A 22,577-nucleotide genomic window follows, 5' to 3' on the forward strand; every position below is an offset into this window, starting at 1 on the left:
TTGTCCTGATATTCCAGCAGTCCCCTGGAAACAGCACCGTTTGCTTAGAGCTTTTTCTTTTATTCCAAACAGAACCTAACCCAGCCTAAATAAGTGTTCTTAAACACATCCATAGCAAGACTGCCACATGAGCCAATTAGCAACCACTGCAGTGATGTTACTTACCCATAGTTACAATTAAGAGTTGCTTGCAGTTTCACAGGAGCAGCTAGGTAATATTTAGACAGACCTTAAAAACATTTTCTTTGGCATAGGACAGAATGAAGAAACATCACAAAAAAATATCAAAAACTTCATTCCACAAGTAACATTTGAATGTTACATCTGGAACAGCTGGGTAACAAGCTGTGCGTGTCAAGTTCAGAAAGCAGCTGCTTTTAGCCTTCATTTTGGGCCAGACGTTTGTTTTCAGCCACCAGTATATTCCATTTTATTTTGTAGCAGCTTCTTCAGTGTTCCCATATGGACAAGCTAAACAGCTCCAAGGATATAACAGCAAGTATATATAATGTTGTTTAGAAGAAATGAAGGCCAGATGTTGCTTTGTTATCTTCTCGTGAATCCCTAAAAAAGTTAAATTAAGTTGCTTCAGATATATTATTAATGCCAGGTATAGGCAATTTGTTCATTGGACATTTAAATGTCAACTTTCCAAAGGATGGAAAATAACATTTTAACTGAGGATTCAAACTGAAATAAGCTTAAACTACCCTAGAATAACTTAAGAATAGCAAAATCCAGGATCACAGGGACAAAAAAGTATTGTGCAGAAAAGACATGATGACCCACTTCTGAGATCTGAATGAGTACTATTTATGGTTTGTTTTATTAGAAAGAAAAAAACCCCCACCTTATTGTTACAATATAATGAAAAGTTTGGGGTAAGAGTTACCCAACACCGCTACTGATTAAAGATCTTCCACTCTGCTGCTTTACTCAAACAGGATATAACTTAAGCCACCAGTCCAAGTACTAGAGAATTTAGTAGATCTATTACTAACAGTGTAATCCATTAATGTTTTTCATGTATGTACTCCTGGTTACTACATCTAGTGGATCCAATAGGGTGGGTAATAATTCTTTCCCAGACTGTCCAATTAAAGTGATTTAGATAGAAATGAAGCGTTTAAAATTTTTCTGATTTCCTGAAAATAGAACCTTATTGGATTCATTTTATGCCAGATATATTTATGAGGAAATATTAACTGAAGACTACTTTTTCCCCTCTCAGTAATAACATAAACAAGGTTAGGGTTTCAACTGCCTGGTGAGGTCTTTCTCTTTGAGCCAGGCCACGACATACAAAAACTGCCAAGACACCAACTATAACTTTTTGAGTAATGCCACTTTATTAAGGGACTTAAAAGAATCACATTCTCTAGTAGTCTTGGAACAATGCAAATGGTGAACAAAAGACAAAAATAGATGTAATTGGTTCTGAAAAGCATGAACATCTGTAGAGAATGTGTTGCATTATTCCTAAGGACTCTTGCTTTTGAAAAAAAGCACATGTTCCATATATACAAGTGTCAGTGCAATAGCCAATAAAGCAATCAGTCAGAAATATAAAAATATCCTAGATAAAACTTAAAATAGATGTTTGAAGGCTGACAATATCAGTATTCTGATATTTCTGTATCTCAGGTGTATGATCACTGGGATGAGTTCTGATGAGGTAAGAGACAGTAAACGCTCTGTGATAACACAAAGCCATACATTTTTTCCATAAGACAAAAAAATAGAGCACCCAATGAAGCTGCAAGTCTTTGCTGAAGCGCCCACAGCAAGTGAAATTATAGCCTATGAGCATTACTACATTCCTGCATCATTTACATTTTCTGTCTTTGCCAACAGTTGTACCAGCAAAAACTTGCTAATTCTTCCACCCTCCCCCGGCTTCAGTATAAACTGCACGTACTTCGCAGGTATACCAAACTGACAACTGCTTTAAACACAGACAAGATCTATAAATGTCCAAAAACCACTTAGTCATTCTTTTCTTTATTAGTTGCAATTCTTTTCTTGGCAGCAGGGACAGAAAGAGATTGCAAAGCTTGACAGTGGAACAGCTCTCTCTAGAAGGGTTAGGGAGAGAACAGGGTGTGTCCTATTTGCTTTGCCCCAGGTGTTCCAGTGATGCCACTGAACTTAAACCTCAGCTGGCTGAACAATAAAAATCACATTCCTCTTCTTTGCTCTGTGTTTTGGATGGAAGGATGCACTAATTTGGGGCTACTGTTCAAAAATAAAAGAAGAAAGGCTATTTGGTCAAACTTTCAGCTGGATGCTGTCTGCCTGCATCATAATTCATCTTCTTTCCTTCAGCCATCTTCCACTATGACCCTCCAAGCTCTGCTGCTAAATTCTGCTTCCTATTTCTTCACTTTTCAAAGAAAATTGCAAAACGATGGGTAGACAGTGTGTCTTTGTGGCAAAGAGCCCCAGAAAAAACTGGCAGCAGAGCTGGGAGTGGCAGAAGAGTCCAACAAACACAAACTCCTACTTAGAGGTGCAATGATAAAGAGTTAATTTCAAACTGTGTGTGAGTCTCAGGCACTCTGTGGAAAAGCACAATGAATTATAGAGTCTCTAGTACAGCAATATTAACTTGAACAGGATATGATTTGTACGATAAAAAAGCACTACAGCAGCTGGCAGTCGTCTTCTTATGAAACTTGCCTTACCACTTATGGCACACACGTGCACTGAAGCACACAGCAGTTGCCTGAACCTTTAAAAGATTTCTTAGCTTTACATCCTAGATTCAAAAGCTTTCCCTTAAATATTTTCATTTTTCATCATTTTTTTCTAAACCTCTTTTGTCTCAGGCAAATTCAGACAGCTGCATGAGATGGAAAAGTGAAGCTAGTAACATCTGTAATATGATGATACTTGACAAATTATTTCAGGTTTTCTTTCAGTTTCTGGAAGATGCTTTGCAGATGTCAAAGCCTCAAGGAATCATCATACTTCTCTCCTTAACCCCACTGAACGTGGCATTCGACATTTGCAAGTATTGAATTACTACTCGCCACACCCCAGTAAGCCAGGCTATTACTTCTCAAGTAAACAGGCAGGGAACGGAGGCACAGAATGACTAAGTGATTATTCCAACATCACGACACAAGTCTGGGAGAGTCAGGAGCTGAACGTGTATTTCTTGCATGTCGGTCTCAGGTTGTCTTGTTCTGTGTTGCATCCTTATTCTTTCCCGTAGAGGAAGACTGGAATCTCTTAAGAGTCTGTCACTGCTACTCTGGTTGACAGGTGATGTCGCCAATGAGATAAGAATTGTTGCATTCCCCACATCAAAAGGTGGAACAGAGTGTGACATCTTTTTGCTGGAAGAAATACTAACCATACAAGTCCTTAAGAACATCAACATTTATTTAATATGATATAAAAGAAATGGGATATGAACATTCATATCTGAACAATAGTAAGTGGCTTCTTATACTTACATCGTATGTGCTCATTGTATAATATATACACAATGAACATAATTACATTTGTACACAAACTAAGTACTGGATTGAAAACCTGCTTATTGCTGTACACACCCTAACCCAAGGAAGGAAAAGCCCAGTACCTCAAAATACCTACACTCCATTTTATTTAAGAAAAAGTAACCACTAACATTACTGTATATGTTGACAGAAGTGTGGCAGTAACTGCTGACATTGCAACCTGACCAAGAAATAATTACAGCAGAAACAGGACATATTTTACTAAGCAATAATAAAAATGGCACATTTTAAATATATCTATATGTATATATATATAAAAATTTTACAAATAAAATGTTAAAACAACAAATTGTAATGTTTGAAAAGTGTAAAACAAGGTTTAGTGGTGATATGTAAAATTAACCGAGTTATGCATCTAAAAGAAGCAAAAAAGTAAACTTATATGATCTGTAATTAAAAGAACATTAAATTCTGGAGAATATAAAATAAAGTTCTGACCATAGGCTGCACCTTAAAAAGAGCCTTTATTTTATGTGCACAGAAATCATAGCAGCAAGCTGGTATCAGGAGAACAATCTGAAGGTTGTTGAGTGTACATGTGGGCCATTTAAAGCTCTCTTGGAATAAACATTTTCCAGGAAGTGATAAAACGATGCTCTGTGGCCAAAAGCATCAGAACTATGAATTTCATAGATTTAAAATATACTGTACAATATCTTCTCATATTTTCATAGGTCAGGTCCATACATCTCAGGCATGAATTGTTTCAACAGAAGCCATTAGTGCTGAAAGACAGACATAGATTAAGTTACTCTATTTTAGCAACAACAGAATATTGTATAAAGCAACTCCTGGGATTAAACACAGCAAGGAATTTCTGACCTCATCCTAGCAGTAGTCATCAATGATGTAGAACATAATAAAGTATCTTAGAAATAGTGTTGTCCCCAAAATCAGTTTTCCTGATGAATAATACTGCTGTCAAGATACTTCGACATGAAGGAGCAAAAGCAAGCTTTTTTCAAATTCGCACGACTTTGTATGGAAGTCTGTTTATTCTGAGAGTTTTATCCTGTTGTACATGGCCATCTCCAAGTGCTCTTCATATAAAACCAGTAATAATAGTAAAGACCCTAATTGCTCTTACAAATGACAGGCACAGTTTGAAGAGGGATGCAGCATTACTCAGTTGCTACACCGGAATGGCAACGTAGCTGTAAGGTGTTGTGAAGTTCAAGTGCTCCACCCAGAGCCTGATGTATTTTGGTGATTGCTGAAAGGACTTCTATAAATCAGCTGCTGGAACGAGTCCAGAAGAGGGCCATGAAGATGATCAGAGGGCTGGAGCACCTCTCCTATGAAGACAGGCTAAGAGAGTTGGGGCTCTTCAGCCTGAAGAAGAGAATGCTCTGGGGAGACCTTCTAGCAGCCTTCCAGTACCTGAAGGGGGCCTACAAGAAAGCGGGAGAGGGGCTTTTTACAAGGGCATGTAGTGATAGGGTGAGGGGGAATGGTTTTAAACTGAAAGAGGGTAGATTTAGATTAGATATTAGGAAGAAATTCTTTACTGTGAGGGTAGTGAGACACTGGAACAGGTTGCCCAGAGAAGCTGTGGATGCACCCTCCCTGGCAGTGTTCAAGGCCAGGCTGGATGAGGCTTTGAGCAACCTGGTCTAGTGGAACGTGTCCCTGCTTGTGGCAGGGGGGTTGGAACTAGATGATCTTTAAGGTCCCTTCCAACCCAAACCATTCTATGATTCTATGATTCTATGAAATAGCTTTTAACAGTTCATTAGTAAAAATGTTTCTGAGCTTTGAATCCGGGTGCTGTATAAAATTTCATTATCCCTCCATTACTCAGAGTAAATGTAATGTTTAAAAGGTAACAATGTTAGTGGTACACATCCAAATTCATCTCTGCAAAGCAAGAGCCATGACAAAGAAAGTAGCTTTGCGTTAATGGGTTTTTCCTTAGTCCTACAATATCCTGTGCCACCAATTTCCTACGCCAAATTCCCCTTGGCATTGTGCCAAGAGTATCGTTTTACTAATTGACCGTAAAAAGCCAAACATAGGTATTACCTCATTATTCTCTGAAATCTACCATACATTTTCCAGATGCTGCCTGAAAAATTTGGTTGCATATGAACAGGGCTGATCCCACAGCTATGAAGTTCCCCCTCTGCTGCACAGGATTTCTTATATCTGAGAGACACTGAGTTCTCGCACGTTGAGAGACCTAACTTTCAGCAAAGCGCAAAGCACTAAGCGCTGGAATACTGCAGTGACAGCCCCAGAAGGTAAGGGGCAGTAAATGCTGCAGGCACGCAGACTGTGCTTCAGACATCTCCTACGTATACTAGGCCCAGCTCGTGGCATGAATCTGTGTTGGAGCTTCCAGGAAACAACCACCAGAGGCATCAAGTGCAGCAAAGAAATGTGTATATGTATATGCATATAGTTGAATGCTTTTTCCAACTCAATTCAAACACCAAACAGCCAAAACGGATGTATTTTAAGTTCTGGAATCCTTTCTTCGTTATAGCGAGGCATGTGTAAGTAGAGCATTAGTTCTACAAGTGTCATCCCAGATGCACTGTTTTGTCATAAGCAATTAAGGCCTATTTGCAGAATCATACTTAGCACGGAAACGTTACAACTACATATTACTGGTGTGGATACATCACGCTGTGGGATGTTCAGGCTCACGCATTAAGTTACAAAGCAGATCACTATATGAGCGCTTCACTTTTGCTAATCTCATATTTAGCATAAATCCTTAAAAAAAAAGAATTTGCTGATCTGATCATTGGAGCTGATGACAAGGGCTGAAAGCAACTCAATGCAATTGGTAATAAATTTCTGGTGAAGTTATAGGTTGCTGCCCCATTCAAGACAGGCGTGCTGTGGCTACGGACAGAATTCAGCAGCATGGTTTCAGTTTCACTGCTGACCTGAAACTGAGTTGACAGGGTAATGTTTGTCCTATTTAAAAAGGAGATGCATGATAAATGCATGTGTATTTATACAGCGAAACTGAGAAGCATTAACACAAATCATTATTTCCAGAAAAACTGAATAGTCCCACTTATCATTTTTAGAGAGTTCTGTAATAAAACTTTTGAATAAAAGTACAAAAGTCCAAGCTAAATCGAATCGTGACAGACCACATCCTTCAGGAAGCTGGCAACAGAGGTGTCAGTACTGAATATGAAGAGTGCATTTTCCACTCTCTCAAAAGGAGAAAAAGAAGAAAATAATTTCCTTTTCTTTTTTCTTCAAAAAGTTTCCTGGCCAGAGTTCACACAAGAAATGTGTCTGTGACAAATAATAAGTCTAATTCTGCTAAGATGAAAGCTTGGCAATGGAGATTGGGACAGTAAATGAAAAAATGCATTTTCAGATCTCCTCATGCTAAATGACTGAAAATGTCTCGATTTTAGAGTTTTCTTGATTTTAAAGTTTTCTTAAGTTACATTAGCTATGGCATTTAACATTACCATCAAAACAAAGCTCATTCTTCTAGTAGAAAGCTTATTTAAACAGGTACTTCCTGACAACAAAGAAAAGTGGATTGATTTAAATGCTGGTAAAGTGCTGAAGCACTCACATTGCTATCCTATTCATTTCTTTAAACACTTGTATAAACAAATATGCTTACTTATATTTCCACTTCCATTCATTAAGTAGGTAACACTACAGGTAGGAACGATGTAAATCTAGCCTAACTCATGCTTTCTAACTTGATTCCTAGAAGAAATCGCCTACTATGACAAGGGAAGAGAAGCTGTGTAGGGCTATCTCTATAAAAAGAAAAAAAAGTTTTGTAATTGTTGCATTTCTTTCACCCTGATTTTTTCCCCTTCCTGTTTGTCATGCCTCAGTCATCTATGTCTTAAGCCATAAATTTTTTGGCCCATTAGACCATTCCCTCCTATGCATCACTAAGAGATCTAGCTCTAATTGCCTGTTACCACGACTGAAGCATCAAGATTCATTTGCACCTGAGCACTGATGCTCATACCTTAACTGGGTATCTGTTTTGTAACAGCTTAGGTCTCTCATGTAATTCAAAGGGTTATTATCTTGCCAGTTGTGGAGAATGTGCTTCATAAGCCAATTAGTCCTTTCTCTTTGTATTTGGATAGAGAATACATTACTTGCAAGCAAATCAATAAATGTATTTGTTTTGTTTTCTGGTTAGTTTATATTCGACATTGCAGATAACTTTGCCTTGCCAAGTATTGTCTACAGATGTTTCTTGGAAAAATAACTAAAATACACATACTTAGAAAAATATTAGGAAAATGGGAGGAGGGGTGGGAAAAAAAGACGTACTTCTCTGTAACTATACACACATGAAATGTGATCCTTCTGTGAGCTGGGTCTGTGTAGATGGAGCTGGTGACAATGACGATTCTGGTGAAGAAGGCAAACTTTTCACTGCGAGTCATCCAGCAAGATAAATAAGAATAAAAGTTACAGAAGGTATGATTTCAAGCCATTATAAATATAAGCAGAACCAAATGAATGTTACATAAGAAAAGACTTAAAATCTGATCAGCACAATGAGTACAAATTCGGGGGGAAGCATAGCTGTTCTCAAGAAAGATCATTACTCAGGCATATAAATGACTAGTATAACACCAAAGGAACAAACAATGGACACATGAATACTGATGTGTTATTTATGTTGCAAAGAGAGAAAAAAAAAAGAATAAAATTTAACTAGTGATACTCGCAGACCCACCTTTATATCCCAGCTCAGATTAGCTAAGCATTTTTTTATTCCGCTGAGCACTATAAAATGTATTTACAAGTTCTGGTTTTGATTATAAAGTCACAGAAAGGATTGCTGACTGCACTACAAAGGTCCAGGCCACCTCTTATATCCATAAATTGAACCACTTGGCTTACTTAACCATTCCCATTACCAAATATCCTAATAATGTCTTCAATTCTATCTTCTTCCTTCCTCCTCCCCTACACACTCCTCTCTTTTTTTTCTCTTTGCAAACAATTTTGCTTTACTCCAGCCTTGTCTTCTTGCAAAGTAGTACACCACCAGTTGTTTTACTAGTCAGCTAGTGTTTTCTGTTTCTTTATTTTTTCTTACTCCTGAAAACATGACTACACTGGGGTCTTTTACTTGCTAGTTCAAAATCTACTAGATATATTGGAAACTCTCAAAGATTCCTCAGTCTTGGACATACCTGAGGCTATCCATTAGCAAGAAGGTAAGGGTAAATAATCTATACATATCCAGGATTAAGATGCTGTTCTAACAAGATGAATAGGGAAGGATTTGCTTCAACCAACAACTATAGTATGACTCAATTTCTGGTAATAGTTATTTAATTCCCTGAATTAAATGCAACCATAAAATATACATTAAAACCTCACAAAAATGGAATTTCTGCTGGGAAACTATTTTTCTCTACGTTACAAAATTATAACACTTGACATCTAGACTAGCTCAGCACTTTCAATTCACAAGGTTTTCAGAGCATCAAAAGACATGATCAAACTGAAATAAAGTTTTACATAAGTACTGTATACGTTGTGCTTCAGTCAAACTCTTTTCCATACCTGCTGTTGTCTGATTTCCTTTTGAAGACTGTGCTGCTAATTCAAATGAAGAAATAATCCCTCCTTGTTCTTGAACACTTACTACTTCACTTTCTTCTGAGCTGGTTTTGGGTTTGTGGTTTGCAACTGTGGTCACACTCTGCAAGCTGGTTAAAAAAAGCACAGTGTTTATAACTCACTCTAACTTAATTTCAGGTGTTAACCACTAAGTATAGGAGTTACAATTTAATTTTCTTCTGTTAATAGAAAAAAGTTACAACCTGCAAGTTTGTGTAATATAATTTAAGCACGTATTTTGAAACCCTTCTACCTTGTAAAGTTAGACTTTAATAAAAAAAGTACTGGAAACTGAATTCCTTTCCTTTACATACTCATGAGTTTCCTACTGTGTTATATCTATTTTCCTGAAGGGTGCTGTGAGAAAGTTATGACCTAATATAAGAACTCACTTAGGATCTGCAGTGCAACTTACAATGAAGTTATGAATCATTAAAGAGGAATATCCAAGACACAATATTCCTCTAATTCTGCAATAGTCCAAAATTGTAAAGTAAAAGTTAAAGAAGGAGATATAGAATAAGCTGTTTAGTCTGCTCCTGAATGGAACATTTTCCTAAGTATCAGAAGTGAAGAGCTTGCTATGGAAACCCTGGCTGAAGCTTCCATAATAAACTGATACAAAGTTTGACCTGACATTACTAAATACATTTTGTATCCCAAAGCAAAGATTATGAATATATTCTGTTTATACCTGGGGCAATACTTGAAAATAAACATTGCTCCACCCACCAACTCATCACCTCTTACTGAACCCCCACAGTGGTTACGTTTCTCACTAGATTTCTCTATATGTAAACCACTCAAAAACATATAAATATACCTTATAAGTATTTACGACAGTATTTCATTAGTTTCTTGATCCATTCAGCTAATAAATACAATGTGCAAGTTTAAAATAGCCTCTGAACATCTTGTTTTATTTTTACCTTATATCACCATCACGTGTTTCTTCCAATTTATTTTTCTTTTCCTTTTCTGCTTTCTCTTCATTACTCACTTCTTTTGAGTCAGATACAACATGTGCATCTGATAAAAGATCATCAGTTCTTGTCAGCTATAAAAAAATTGAAATCATGAAACAAAAAGCTGTAACACTTACTAAGTGGTAGATAAGAAATACAGCATCAGGAAACAGTTTTATTAACAGACAAATTTTGCCATCATGTATACTTAGTAACTCAGAATTACATAACTTAAGAAATTTTTATCAATACCATTCAGGTTAACAGAGTTATCCTGGAACTTATACCAGAGCCAACGGGCAGGGCTTGGCTTAATAACTTCCAGAACTTATCTGAACTCTTTGGATTGCAGCCTGCCTATTTTTTCATGCTATCCCTCTCTTCACAATGCCAAGGTACTGGAATATATTGCTGATGAGCCTGAACTCTACTCTTAAATGTCTGATTAGATATAACCAATGTAAGTGTATTACATAATTTTCCACTAAAAGATCTGCATACTTAACAAAGCAACAGACTCTCAATAGAAAGTGTTTTTAAAGAATAACTACAGATGTTAATTATTTGATTTTATACCATTCTCCATCAGATATATGTTTAAAAAAGCTAAACATAAAATAGGAAAACAAAAGGAAAAATGAGTGAGGAAAAGCAAAAGATAGTTAATGAAAGAATATGGATAGAAAAGGAGAAAAAATTATATACAAGATTTCAAAAAATATTAAACTATAAGCAGGGTATTATGTAGAAAACAACTCCAGTAATCTGTTCTTCACAGTCAGTCTGCTTTTGCTGAGTGTTCAGGGCACTTTAGTACCAGAAACACCAAGTTAACTCACTGTCAAGTGAGTTTGAGGCTATTTCAAGACAGAAATCAACCTGGTGACCAAATAGCACAAACTACAGTTACTGCCTACTTCCATGTATAAATTATTGTGTCAGCTTTACTCTGCTTCCTATAAACTATTTGAAGCACTAACACCAACCAAACAAAAAAGTCAGGTGTATTAAATGATTGTCAAAAACTACACTGGGATATTCTTAGCAATGAACAGATCAATGATTAGTATTTCAAGATGCATTAGTATCTGTTTTGTTTCCAAAGAAGTAAAGACCATAATTTTGTAATTTTCCAATCAATCAAGATAGCAACAGATAAAGTTAAGTAAAATGAAATTTAGGAAGACTACATGCAAGAAAATTCAATTTCTCAGCTATCAGATCTGATACAATTTTGCACTTCTCTATGGAATATTTGTTATATACAAAAAGATATTTTAAGTTCCAAGCAAAAGGAACTGGCTCAATTCCCCATACTCTGCTGTCTGTAGCTCAAAATATTTTTCTGCTGCAAGACAGGCTGATGAACAGTTCAATAAAGGACAATTTAATACCTCTTTAGTAAAAGCTGAATTATGTTCTTGTTCTCCATCATGCTTTAGCTTCGCTATTTCTTCTCCAGGACTTTCATTATTTTGTTTCAAATTATTTTCTTTACTGGTGCTCTCTAATTCCTTCATGTTACTAGATACAGTATCATCCTTTTTTCGATTCTGTGGGAAAAAAATGATATATAGATGTATTCTTAAAAAAGTTATCGCAGTCTCAGTTCTGAATCTTGTTCTGTCCTCTGACTGTGATAAAAAAAATCTTAAAAAACCTTAAGCGTACCACATCGCAATAAGGAAAATGGAAATAGTTAAGGACTGAGAATTTTCTCATGTTTTGTAACTTTCAAAACAGTTCAGCCTAATCATTCTTTTTCTCTGTAAGATTACTGTACTTTCTGTGCCCTCGCCCCTAAAATCTCCAGCATTTGTATTAGTCACCTTTATCTGCTGAAATTCCATTCATATTTAGCTCAGTCACACACAGGCTCAGTAGCATTCTTATTTGCATTCATAAGCACTCATTTTTTTAAAAATAGCTTTTCCTGGTTAAAAAAAATTATGGATAAAAATCTGCTCTCAGTACAAAATTCACAGTGCACCTGCATGCACTTTCTCCAATTATCTTGGGTATCTTCCAAGCCTATGCTGTTAACTGATTTAACAGAGGACAACATAGCACCTGATAATGGCAGAGGACATTACTTATTCCTTAAAAAAAATATAATCCATCGCACAGAGAATAATTTGATATAAAAAATTTGAGGAAGGATGGTAGAGGTGACTTAAGGTTGTGAACTGTGAACATTATGTTGGCAGAGTAGCAAACCGAACTGAATGAGGTTCATATAAGCCTTATCAAACTAAGTACTAGGGCAGAGAAAAATAGGAGCCATGAAAGTAGTAAATCTTGTGGCTGAATTCCTGTGATTTAGCACGTGCACTCTGTTAAGAGGAAATGCCATGTAAGTCATCGCACAAATCAATCTCTTTACTTTCCTAACTAACGTATGCACCCAGATCATACGCTTGTCCCAAACAATAACAATTGTGAAGTGACTTCCTTTTGTATTTTGGTAATCACTTAAAAATTACACAGTAGGCTGTTCATAAAATCCTTTTTTTCCTCCAATTCTTTAAAAAAAAAAACCTCCAGTTGAAAAGGTTTCCAGCAGTTAATGCCATTGCACCATTTTTCTGTGTAAAAATCAGTAAGCATACAAACTACGCTTTTAAAAATAAGAGCTATTCACTACAGTGTCATACCTCATCTTGGGGCTTTTTTGCCAAATAGCACTCTGGAAGAATTAAAGTTGTGATAGAAAAAGTGACTTTGTAGCATGGACCACTAGCTAAATATCCAATTTAGACATGTTCTCACTTATTCTATAAATTTCTAATCCACGTAGCATTGATTTCACTCAGAAGACTGAAGAACATGTTGACATGAACAAACTTCTTTTGAGTTCTGTATAGCCAGTAGTGCTGGCACAGAGGATGTGGCCACTTCGCCCCCTCTGCTTCCAATGCGCTGGCTAACCAGGTATGACACATATATGACTGCCGTTTCCTCACCTTGAGGTATGAAATGATACCATAGGAAAGGGGTAAAATTCAAACACCTTTGTAAAAACTACAAAAAGAAACAAGATTTGCTTTGCAAATCCTCTTCTGGAGAAAGGCAGTGTTAATCACAAAAATATTTGTGGGAGCCCCCTTCATATATAGCATTCATGTTGTCAGCCCAATACAGATGCTCTAATGCAAAGGCAAAACTTGAATTCAGTGTCTTCTGGCGATCCAATGTCGTTGAAGGAAAAGTAACTTTTGTATAGCTCTGAAGGCAGTTTAGCATGCTCAGAAGAAAAAAAAAAAACAAACCTAAAACTTACTTGGAAATATGTGACTTAACTGTGCAACGCATTTAATCTGGTTTTGGAAAATCAGATGTTAAACTGTGTACAAAACATAGAAGCAGCACTTCCACATCAGTGTTTAAAAAAAAAATAATCAAAACCCATTGTGGTCTGAGGAAAAAAGTATGCCAGAAGATTTTTTTTTTTTTTTTTATTAAAAAAAAACCAACTCCATTAAGCTACTGAAAAAGAAAACTAATTCTTAGGAGTTAGAAAGTAGTAGGCTGTCTAACATCCACTACCCTGAATCTATTTAATTTTTTTGTCCTGAAGTGGTGTGGCATTTTTTTGTTAGCTGGGTTTTGGGTTTGTTTGGTTTTGGGGTTTTTTTTTGATGTATATCCAGGATAGTATTTCCTGGTTAATGACAAGCAGTTGTAGTTCCTCCTCTCTACCCACCCTTAACCATTTAATAAAATTACTTCTTTTCCTTAACTGTTTAAGAATGAGTGAAAACAAAAGTGAGGGTTCTATTTTCATGTATTAATGGGCTCAAAACCCACAGCAAAAGAGCACCAGTTAAGAGCTGTCATCATAAATATACATTCCTACTTAAAAATGTTACAGATGTTTGAATATATTACACGGCAGAAAAATCTTCATCATTTATACATCAACTGAATCATGATTCTCCCTGATACTGCTTTTAGTCACAAAGCTTGCAATTTCGTGTTATTTGCTAAATTTGACAAAAAATCCCTGCTAACAAACATCACAACACATAATCAAACATATGTGGGTTTGAACTATTTTTTTTCCAAAAAGAAAAAGAAGTGCCTTCTACTATCATTAGGTATAAGCATCAAGATTGTCAACTCCCTTTCTCTTGTGTCTGGCAGAGAATTGTGACTGTTACTCTATACAAGCAGTCTCAAATAGACACCTAAAGTATTATGTGATTTTGGAAAAAGAACAATTTTGTAACTTTTTTTTTTTTAATTGGACACATTAAGGTTTTTGAATAACATGGGACCCACCTGTGCCAATTTGAATGGATTATCTCTGACAAATGACAGACTCTGTGAAGGAGACTGGTCTGAAACGCCAATAATATTGAGTCCTTTTCTCTTCTCTCTCAGGCAAGCTTGTTGGTGTCTCTTTATTCTTTCCATCTGTTCCTCCACAGTCATTCGAGGCCGTGTGCTTTCTGCAAGACACAGCTGCTCCACTGCACTTCTTGGTCTTTCCTTAAAACGAAGAAAATATATATTTCTCTCTATATTTGCTTTAAAAAAGCAAGATTCTAAACTGTTTAGCTTATCAGAAAAGATCACCTAATGATTTACTAAAAAGCAGAAAAATCAGTGGGCAAGTAAAGAGCTCCAATGTATGTGAAGAAAGTACAAGAACCAATTATTAATAAATAAACACTGAAATTCAAAATAAAAGGAATAATTTGCTTTTTTGAACAATGACATTATCACCATCAATGATAAACATTAAGAGAATGCGCAGATGCTCTCTCAAAGCCATGCTATCAAGTTGAAACAATTTACCAGACGTTATACAACAGGCAAACACAAGGTACTTGACTGAGACAGAAACATAATTGAAATTTAATGATCCAGGACGTTTACACCAGTTGATCTAATAGTGATTTCTGCCTTTTCATTTCATGAAAAACTATAGCTGGACATCACTTAACGGCAACTGCAGGCAGAAACAAACTGAAACGGCCTCAAGTTGCACCAGGGGAGGTTTAGATTGGATATTAGGAAATATTTCTTCACCGAAAGGGTTGTCAAGCAGTGGAACAGGCTGCCCAGGGAAGTGGTTGAGTCACCATCCCTGGAGGTATTTAAAAGACGTGTAGATGTGGTGTTTAGGGACATGGTTTATGGTTGGACTCGACAATCTTAAAGGTCTTTTCCAACCTAAATGATTATGTAAATTTATCACCAATTAAAAATCTGTAATTCTAAGCATTATATTATTCCCAAGATAACAACCATCACTTTACCTACTCTGTTCTTGAAATTCACTGATTTTCAGATAGATCTGTACCTTGTATGACAGAAAAAGATTTACTTCTGGCTAATCAGCTACATTCAGTACATCCACAGTAACTGATTTAACTTCTGAAAAGTGGTATTCTTTCTCCAGTCAACATCCTGTGAGTTTCTCTCTCCCCTCTCCTGTTCTTCCTACAACTTCTCCTCTTCTATTCTGCTACAACTTTGGCAAAACTTTTCCCCCCTTTTGCCTGAACTACCTGTAAATTGCTGTCTTCAACCCAGAGACTACAGGACTCTAATCTGAAATTCTGGGCTTATTGCCCACATATTGCTTACTGTATCTTTATTTTCTGGCTGCTTCAGTTTTTTCTCAAATAATTTTAGCAATAAATAAAACCAGTATTTGTTATACAAGGGCTGTTCAATCGCCCCAGAAGCCAAATACAAGTCCTTCAAAAGTTTTAACGTAAGATGCTTCCTGTCCTTTTCACTCAAGCATGAGCTTCAGTAGCTTAGTAGATTTATCATTACCATTTAATTCTTGCCCAGTTTGAGTGTAGTGAAATCTCTATGCAGTTTAACATACATGACCTTTATAATTTTGTCATTCTCTTTACAGCTGTCTCCATTAACCTAGTATATTACATTTTTATAACAGTGAATTTTATGTAAAGAAAATTAAAAATATAACTACAACTTTTGAAGTAACTACAGAAATTAAACTTAGAAATGAACACATCACTATCCATCAACACTCAAAGGTTATTTTAAAGTACCATTCTTAGATCTATCTTCTTATTCTTCCTTAAAGTGACATAGGATGCTATTGTTGAAGACTCTGGCGTTGGTGATTTGGTTCTGGGTGGTACAACTCCCACAGGAAAATGTGAGCCTGTGAAACAGTAAAGCAATATACTAAGTGCTATGCAAAACATTGCCAAAACAGTTTATTGTTTTCTAGAAAATCCACCTTGTCAGCCTTGGAAACTACTCTTCAAAAGACAACCAAGATCTTAATGCCTAACTATTACGTCTGTTAAGGTACACAGGCAGATGACTTTCCCCATGGGAAACTACTGCACATGGTACAAGAAATTGCTGGATATAAAAATATAAACATAAAAATTTTGTCTGTGATAAACAGACACAAGTTAGATAGCACTGTGCGCAATGGCTAGATTTCACAGATGGTTAAGGGAGAATTACATGAAAGATGGCCAAACTTCACAATCGGACATCAGTACTGGGGACTTTTGTGGAATAGAGTTTGCAAGGCCAGCAGAGCGCCTAGGTAGCCATGTAAGTACTACCAGTTATGGCCAAGCTTACCTAGATAACGGTGTCGAAATTACAAAATTTAGCAAAAGTGAGACCAATGAAGAAAAGGCAATTATGGGTGGGTCGTTTATTTGGGAGGAAACAAAGGCTGCAAAAGGGAGGGGGCAAGGCAGATGGAAAAGAACAGGTATGGACTAATGGAGAGGAGGGGGAATAAAAGAGGCCAGCTTTGCATAAACAAGCCGTTTGTCAGTATCTTGTCTGACCAAGCCCCTTGCCTTAGCATTGCACTCTGTCCTGTCTTCTTATCAAACTTTATTCTTAAGAATTTTCCATGTAAGTATGCTTTCCCTTCTGCATATGACAACGTTGGAGATGCTAATGATCTTCAAGCTAGGCTAGCTTGCGAGTAGGAGACCGTTACAGAGAGACCATAGGTCTGGGGGCCAAAGATGGGAAAGACTGCAGGTCTGCATGTTGGCTACTGCAGGGACCATAGGTCTGGACCTGCTACCAAGGGGAACCTGCTGTCTGTGAGATGCTAGCAAACTTCATACAAGACTAGATGGCAAGCAGAATACAAGGTGTGGGAGCTATCTGTCCAAGAGACCTTAGGTCTAGGATTCAGATACTGGAGAGGCCAGAGGTATGGATGAAGGTACCATCGGTCTCACCAGTTCTTGGAGGGTCTCATTTGTGTGCATGCACACATGTGCTCATGTCTATACGTGTATGAGATCAGCTAGCGAGCTTTGAGCCTGGTTAGCTGGTGAGTGAGAACAGGATCATGCTATTTGTGTTGTGCCACTTCCATGCCAGTGCTGGTCTTGTTTATGCAGCACCAGTCTCAAACCTGTTTGCGTTATCTGTTGTGGTTAGCTGTGGCTGGACTATGTCCTCAGCCTTGCAGCTCGCTGTACTTAGGGATGGCGAACCGCAGCCACCAGGCTGCCTGGTTGAGAGCTGAGGATATTCTGTGTCCTGATGTCCACTACATTCAGCCTCTTGTAACAATATCCACCACTAGTTTCTCTACTGGGAGAAGCCCTGCCAAAATGTAATTAAGCTGGTAGAAAACTGAAGGAAGGTAAAACTTTCCAGAATATACAGATATAATTAAATAACACATGCTTAGTTTTTGCTTCTTGATTCATGCAGGAAATCACAGTATTAAAAATACTGTTTCCTCACTGATTTTGCCTACAACCAGATATAATGTCTTCTTTGTTAGCCAAATTATTTCTCCTTGCTTTCCCTGAAGTTGCACAGATTTCGGAGGATACATTGACTCTGCGAAGGCTCAAGTCTTTCTCCAAATCGTCTGATAGGCTGACAAAATAGTCTGGATGTATCTGAATGCCAAACCCATCATTCAAAACAAAAACTATAAAGCAACAGTTTGAGTCTCCTTTGGATGTAAAAAGGATAAAACACACCAGAAGTCCATTTTCCTTTTGTGTCACCTTTATGTACCACTCTGGTCATAAATATTCCTCTGCTTGCAGACAGCTGTAAGGGTTACTTTATATAGTCCCGTTAAGACATTTCTCTTTGATTGTTGACATTTGAAAAGAGAGGGAAATGGCTGACAGAAGAATGAGAAGTGTCTATCTAGTACAGTAAGGTGCACAATGAACTAGAAAAACATTGTTTAATTTCCTCTGAAATTTACTAGTTTTTAGAACCATCCTCAACAGGAAACTGTATCATTTAAGTATGAGTTCTTAAAACAGCAAGAAAGAAAAACTGCAGAGATAAGCTGTCTTTGAGTTTGTTTCCTCTTCAACTTATAAACTGTTAAGATAGAATGGCATAAAAATGTTTGTTGAAACAGCATATAGTTGTAATGGCATGTGCACTATAAAAAAAACCCAAACAACCAGGAATGGTTATATTTTTCCTACTGCATGGGGATTGTTATCATGAGTGAATGCCCAGAACAAGAAATATCTGTTAGACAATTCACATGCTCAAAAGTGTGGACCAGATGATAAAACACAGCTACGATAAACCCACTTCACACTGTTGTTTAAGAAGATAAAAAGCCTCTTGCTGCTTGCTGCCACTGCAGCTATTCAGCTATTCTCTCTCCCGCCCCTAAATATTATTTATATTAGAAGAATTTGTATTATTGCTTTCCCTTACTGAGGACTGTTTTTCTACAAATGGACATAATAAAATTACTTTTGTCTTTACAGAAGAAGATAGAAAGCAGACTGGGGTGCTCAAAAAGTATTGCTTTGATTTATATAGTCAGTGTAGGCTTTCTTATATTGTCTTGTCATAAATTACTATAAATACTCTGGGACACCACAAGTCAATAAAACCAAGGTATACAGAAAGGTAAATTCCTCAGTTTAGGTGGCTGATGATTAGCAAATCTCAGGCTAAACCTTGCATTTGTTACCATCAAGTTAAAAGAGATTTAGTATCTATCTTAAGTGAACATTATACCTCAGCAAATACCACAGCGAATGGTAAGTGCAAGCTTAATTCTATCATATATCATAGGGCCATTCACATTGTTTACACCCAAACTGTATGCTAACCTTAGTTTGAAAAACCTCCATTACCATTCTGATGACAATAATATCCTTATATGATCATAGTTCTTGGTCAAATTCTGGTATTGTTGCAGCAGCCTGCTATGTACATGCTTAGTCAAACTACCATAACAGAAGGCAGCGATCTTGCTGGCACTGGAATCATCAACCGTTATGGTAAAAAAATGGATAAGTTTAGTTACTTTTTCTAAAAGCTATTAATATGGCTTTTTGGGAGACGCTCAAACTGCTTTTCCTGAAGTCACCTTTAACAAACTAGTCTGTGTGTTTTAACAAACAGAATTGAGAAGCACTTCCTGGTAAAAGACTCTACCAAGCAATTAGTAGCTTTTATGGAAGCTAGATGAAGAGAAGAATCTAAAGCATTTAGCAATTGCAAAGACCTTTATTGTCTGTACACTCCAAGGTCATGATCATTATTCCTATTATATCAGAGGACAGAAGGCAATTCAACAATTACAAGATTAAAAAAAGAAAAAGACATTGTTTCCCTGCCTTATGAGAGCCTGGAAATTCTGTGGTGCTGCCTTTTTGGACGTTCCAGTGACATAACATCAGGAGCTTGATTCAAAAACTGAATAATTGTTCAAGGGCAAGAACATAAAATGGGTAATTGTTCAAGGGAATGGTGTGTGGGGAATGTGAGTGATGTGATTAGACATGGTGTCAATAAGGATTTCAGGGTTGTTGGTGAGTGTAATGTTTGATTTTTCTGTGGTGTAATTGAAATCTTTCTCGTCATATAATTAAATCATTATTTTATCATGGAAGCTGTTTCATCATATTAAGAAATGGACATGCTATAAAAATAGGAAGGATGATATAGCTTCTATAACACAGTTAAAGCTTTGTATTCCTTGTGAAAAAGGCTGAAAGGTTGTAAACACCGTGCCTGGGGACAAACCTTTAGCTGTAGATTCCGATTCTGAAATTTGTTCTGTTTTTTCTTCACCATTAGACTCATCCACTTCTGCTACTGTAGTTAACTCCGGTTCACTCTTATAAAGCCTATAATCAGGACCCTGAGGAATGACAAGTTATAAGGTAAATAAACAGGCATTTTTGTACAAGCATTTAGGTCTTAAGACTCAAAACAGTTATTTTGTGATGACTCTGTGCTCACTTTAAGACAATGTTTCATTGCTCAAATGCTATTGCAGCAGTATTTCTTTGTAGTTAATTTGTGTAACAACATTTGCAGACTTTCAGAAACTAAAGAAAAAATTGCCATAAAAATGTGGAGGTTTTTTTTTAATTTTAAATGACCTTCAGGAAACAAATTTGTATAAGGCTTCAGCAAAAACTGATTCTGAGCCTAGAGGTTTTTAGGAACTTGTGATTAGTAGAACTTAATTTCCTGAAATTTACTTAGATAAAGGCATTTAAGTCTTAAGACATTTTATATATGCACAGAATATATGACAGCAAAATGTGAAGAGCAAATGATGGAGCTATAGGTAAAACTAAGTAGCCCAAAGTAAAAACATAACACAAAAGTAGCCAGATGACAAAATAAAAATTGTGACTGTGCAAAGGAAAGGGGATGCTTCAAGAACAATGTGGCAGTTTAAGCCACTTACACAGTAAGATCCATTTCTCTGATATCCTTGAACTTGGTGAATCTTCTTTTCTTCTGGCAGATGTACTGGGCCCCTGCTATAACAGAGCAAGGAGCTGCTATCACTGGGCAGAGAGGGGATTATGGGAGGATGCTCTGTAAAGTCATAGGACCGAGGAAGTGGAGGACGAGGTGGGACTACTTCCTCTTCCTAAAGATTGTAGAATAGTTACCTTATTTAGATGTGCACACCTGTTACAATTATTTATAACTCAAAATGAAAAATATATTACCATAGCTACACCAGCTACAGATTTTGATATTAAAGGGACAATGTCACATTGAAAAAAAAAAAAAAAGGCCAAAACAACGTCATTTTATTTGGGTTTCTTTGAGTTTTTTTTCTGCTCTTTTGTTTGCTTTTTATTTTATTACTACCACCTAGACTGAAATACTTCAGTAGTTTCATTGTTCAGCTTATCAAGGTTTTCAGTTCTAATACCTGTGCTTTCTGTTGGACACATATGAACTCTCTGAATCATCCTTTTAAAAATTAAAAATTAAATTCAATATGTTCTTAAAGATAAATATAAATTAGACTTTTAGAAAGTTCTGTAAGCCAGATGTATATTGCATAAACTTTAGACAACCATGACAATGTCCCTTTAAAACTGTAACTTCTAGCCAGATTTTCAGAGGAATTGAACATCTGGGAGCTCCCACAGTTTCAGCTGTTCTTGTGGGTGCTCTGGCCATCTGAGAACCAGGCTCAATATGTGAATACACATACAAAGCAATGTATTTCTTCCCATGAAAAGTGTGGTGGGTAGAAAACAAATCCATAAATAAGGGTTTATATTTCTAGGGTAAGAGCCTATGAAGAGGAAAAGGTGAGAAATGGAAAAGAGAAACATACTGGTGAGAATATAAAGACATAGCACAAATGAAAGTGTTAGAATTACTAGTGGAGATGTCAGTCTTTAAAACTAGTTCATAACGCAATATTTTCACAGAAACATACTGAATACATACTTCAGACATCCTTAAAACAATTATAATAATGCTCATTTTTATCATATTAGAAATTCAGTGATGCCAAAATGGTAAAGATACTAAAACCATACCTCATTTTTATATTTAATAGCTGAAAATGTCCTTGATCCCATGATGCCTGTTTGGGGCGAGGGCGAAAGACATAGAAAGAAAGAGAAAAATTGTTTTCAATAAATAGCTTTTAAAATACAAACTATAATCTGTTGTTATCAAACAAATACACAAAGCAGCAACTTAAAATAGATGATTGTGTCCTGGTTTGGCCTCAAACAGACCAATATTCCTTTTAGTGATTTTTCCTTTCAGCTAAGTCTCTTCTAAGTAACTGCAATTTCTGAAACTAACTGCGTGTTTTGCAGACAGTGTCTGCTTCTGGGACTGATAACGCTCGAAGTTTATAGTTATCACTGAGGCATCAGTAGGGAAGTTATGCAGAAAGGCTCTTGCTGTACTTATTAGAGAAACCAAGGTCACTGCTAAATTCCTCACTGATTACAAGTGAAGAGCTGCAGGAGGGTTGCACCTGCAGGGAGGAGCGGGCAGGACAGAAGACCCAAAATTGACCAACGAAGGTATTCCATCCCATACACATCATTCTCAGTATAAAGCAGGGGGATCACGAGGGTCTCGCCCTTCCCTGCTTCTTCCTCCTTCTCGCACCTTCTGCTATGGCCAGTGTCCAAGAAGGACTGTCCGTTTTCCTGCTGTCCCCGATCCTGATCCGTGCATCCCTGAATCCAGTTCTCGACCGTCGCTGGGCCCAGCCTGGGCCTTCCCGGAGCCTGCC

The 22,577-nt window shown here is 36.8% G+C and overlaps 1 protein-coding gene across 3 annotated transcripts in view; it reads right to left on the reverse strand.

Moving 5' to 3' along the window:
- Positions 1–3,857: 3,857 nt before the first annotated feature.
- Positions 3,858–22,577, reverse strand: part of PLEKHA5 (pleckstrin homology domain containing A5) — a 177,721-nt gene continuing 159,001 nt past the window's right edge. For 2 of the 3 annotated variants that reach the window (XM_068400386.1, XM_068400394.1), the window contains 9 exons: positions 21,862–21,908; positions 20,084–20,201; positions 16,114–16,229; positions 14,360–14,569; positions 11,473–11,631; positions 10,043–10,170; positions 9,057–9,202; positions 7,826–7,910; positions 3,858–4,252 (listed from right to left, as the gene is read on the reverse strand). In XM_068400386.1, the coding sequence (XP_068256487.1) occupies positions 4,234–4,252; positions 7,826–7,910; positions 9,057–9,202; positions 10,043–10,170; positions 11,473–11,631; positions 14,360–14,569; positions 16,114–16,229; positions 20,084–20,201; positions 21,862–21,908 (1,028 nt within the window). In that variant the 3' untranslated portion in view covers positions 3,858–4,233. Of the gene's footprint in view, positions 4,253–7,805; positions 7,911–9,056; positions 9,203–10,042; positions 10,171–11,472; positions 11,632–14,359; positions 14,570–16,113; positions 16,230–20,083; positions 20,202–21,861; positions 21,909–22,577 lie in introns of all 3 variants that reach the window. The other variant, XM_068400387.1, reaches the window with a different exon arrangement.

The sequence above is a fragment of the Nyctibius grandis genome, chromosome 5 (assembly GCF_013368605.1).
Source record: "Nyctibius grandis isolate bNycGra1 chromosome 5, bNycGra1.pri, whole genome shotgun sequence".
Taxonomy (NCBI): domain Eukaryota; kingdom Metazoa; phylum Chordata; class Aves; order Nyctibiiformes; family Nyctibiidae; genus Nyctibius; species Nyctibius grandis.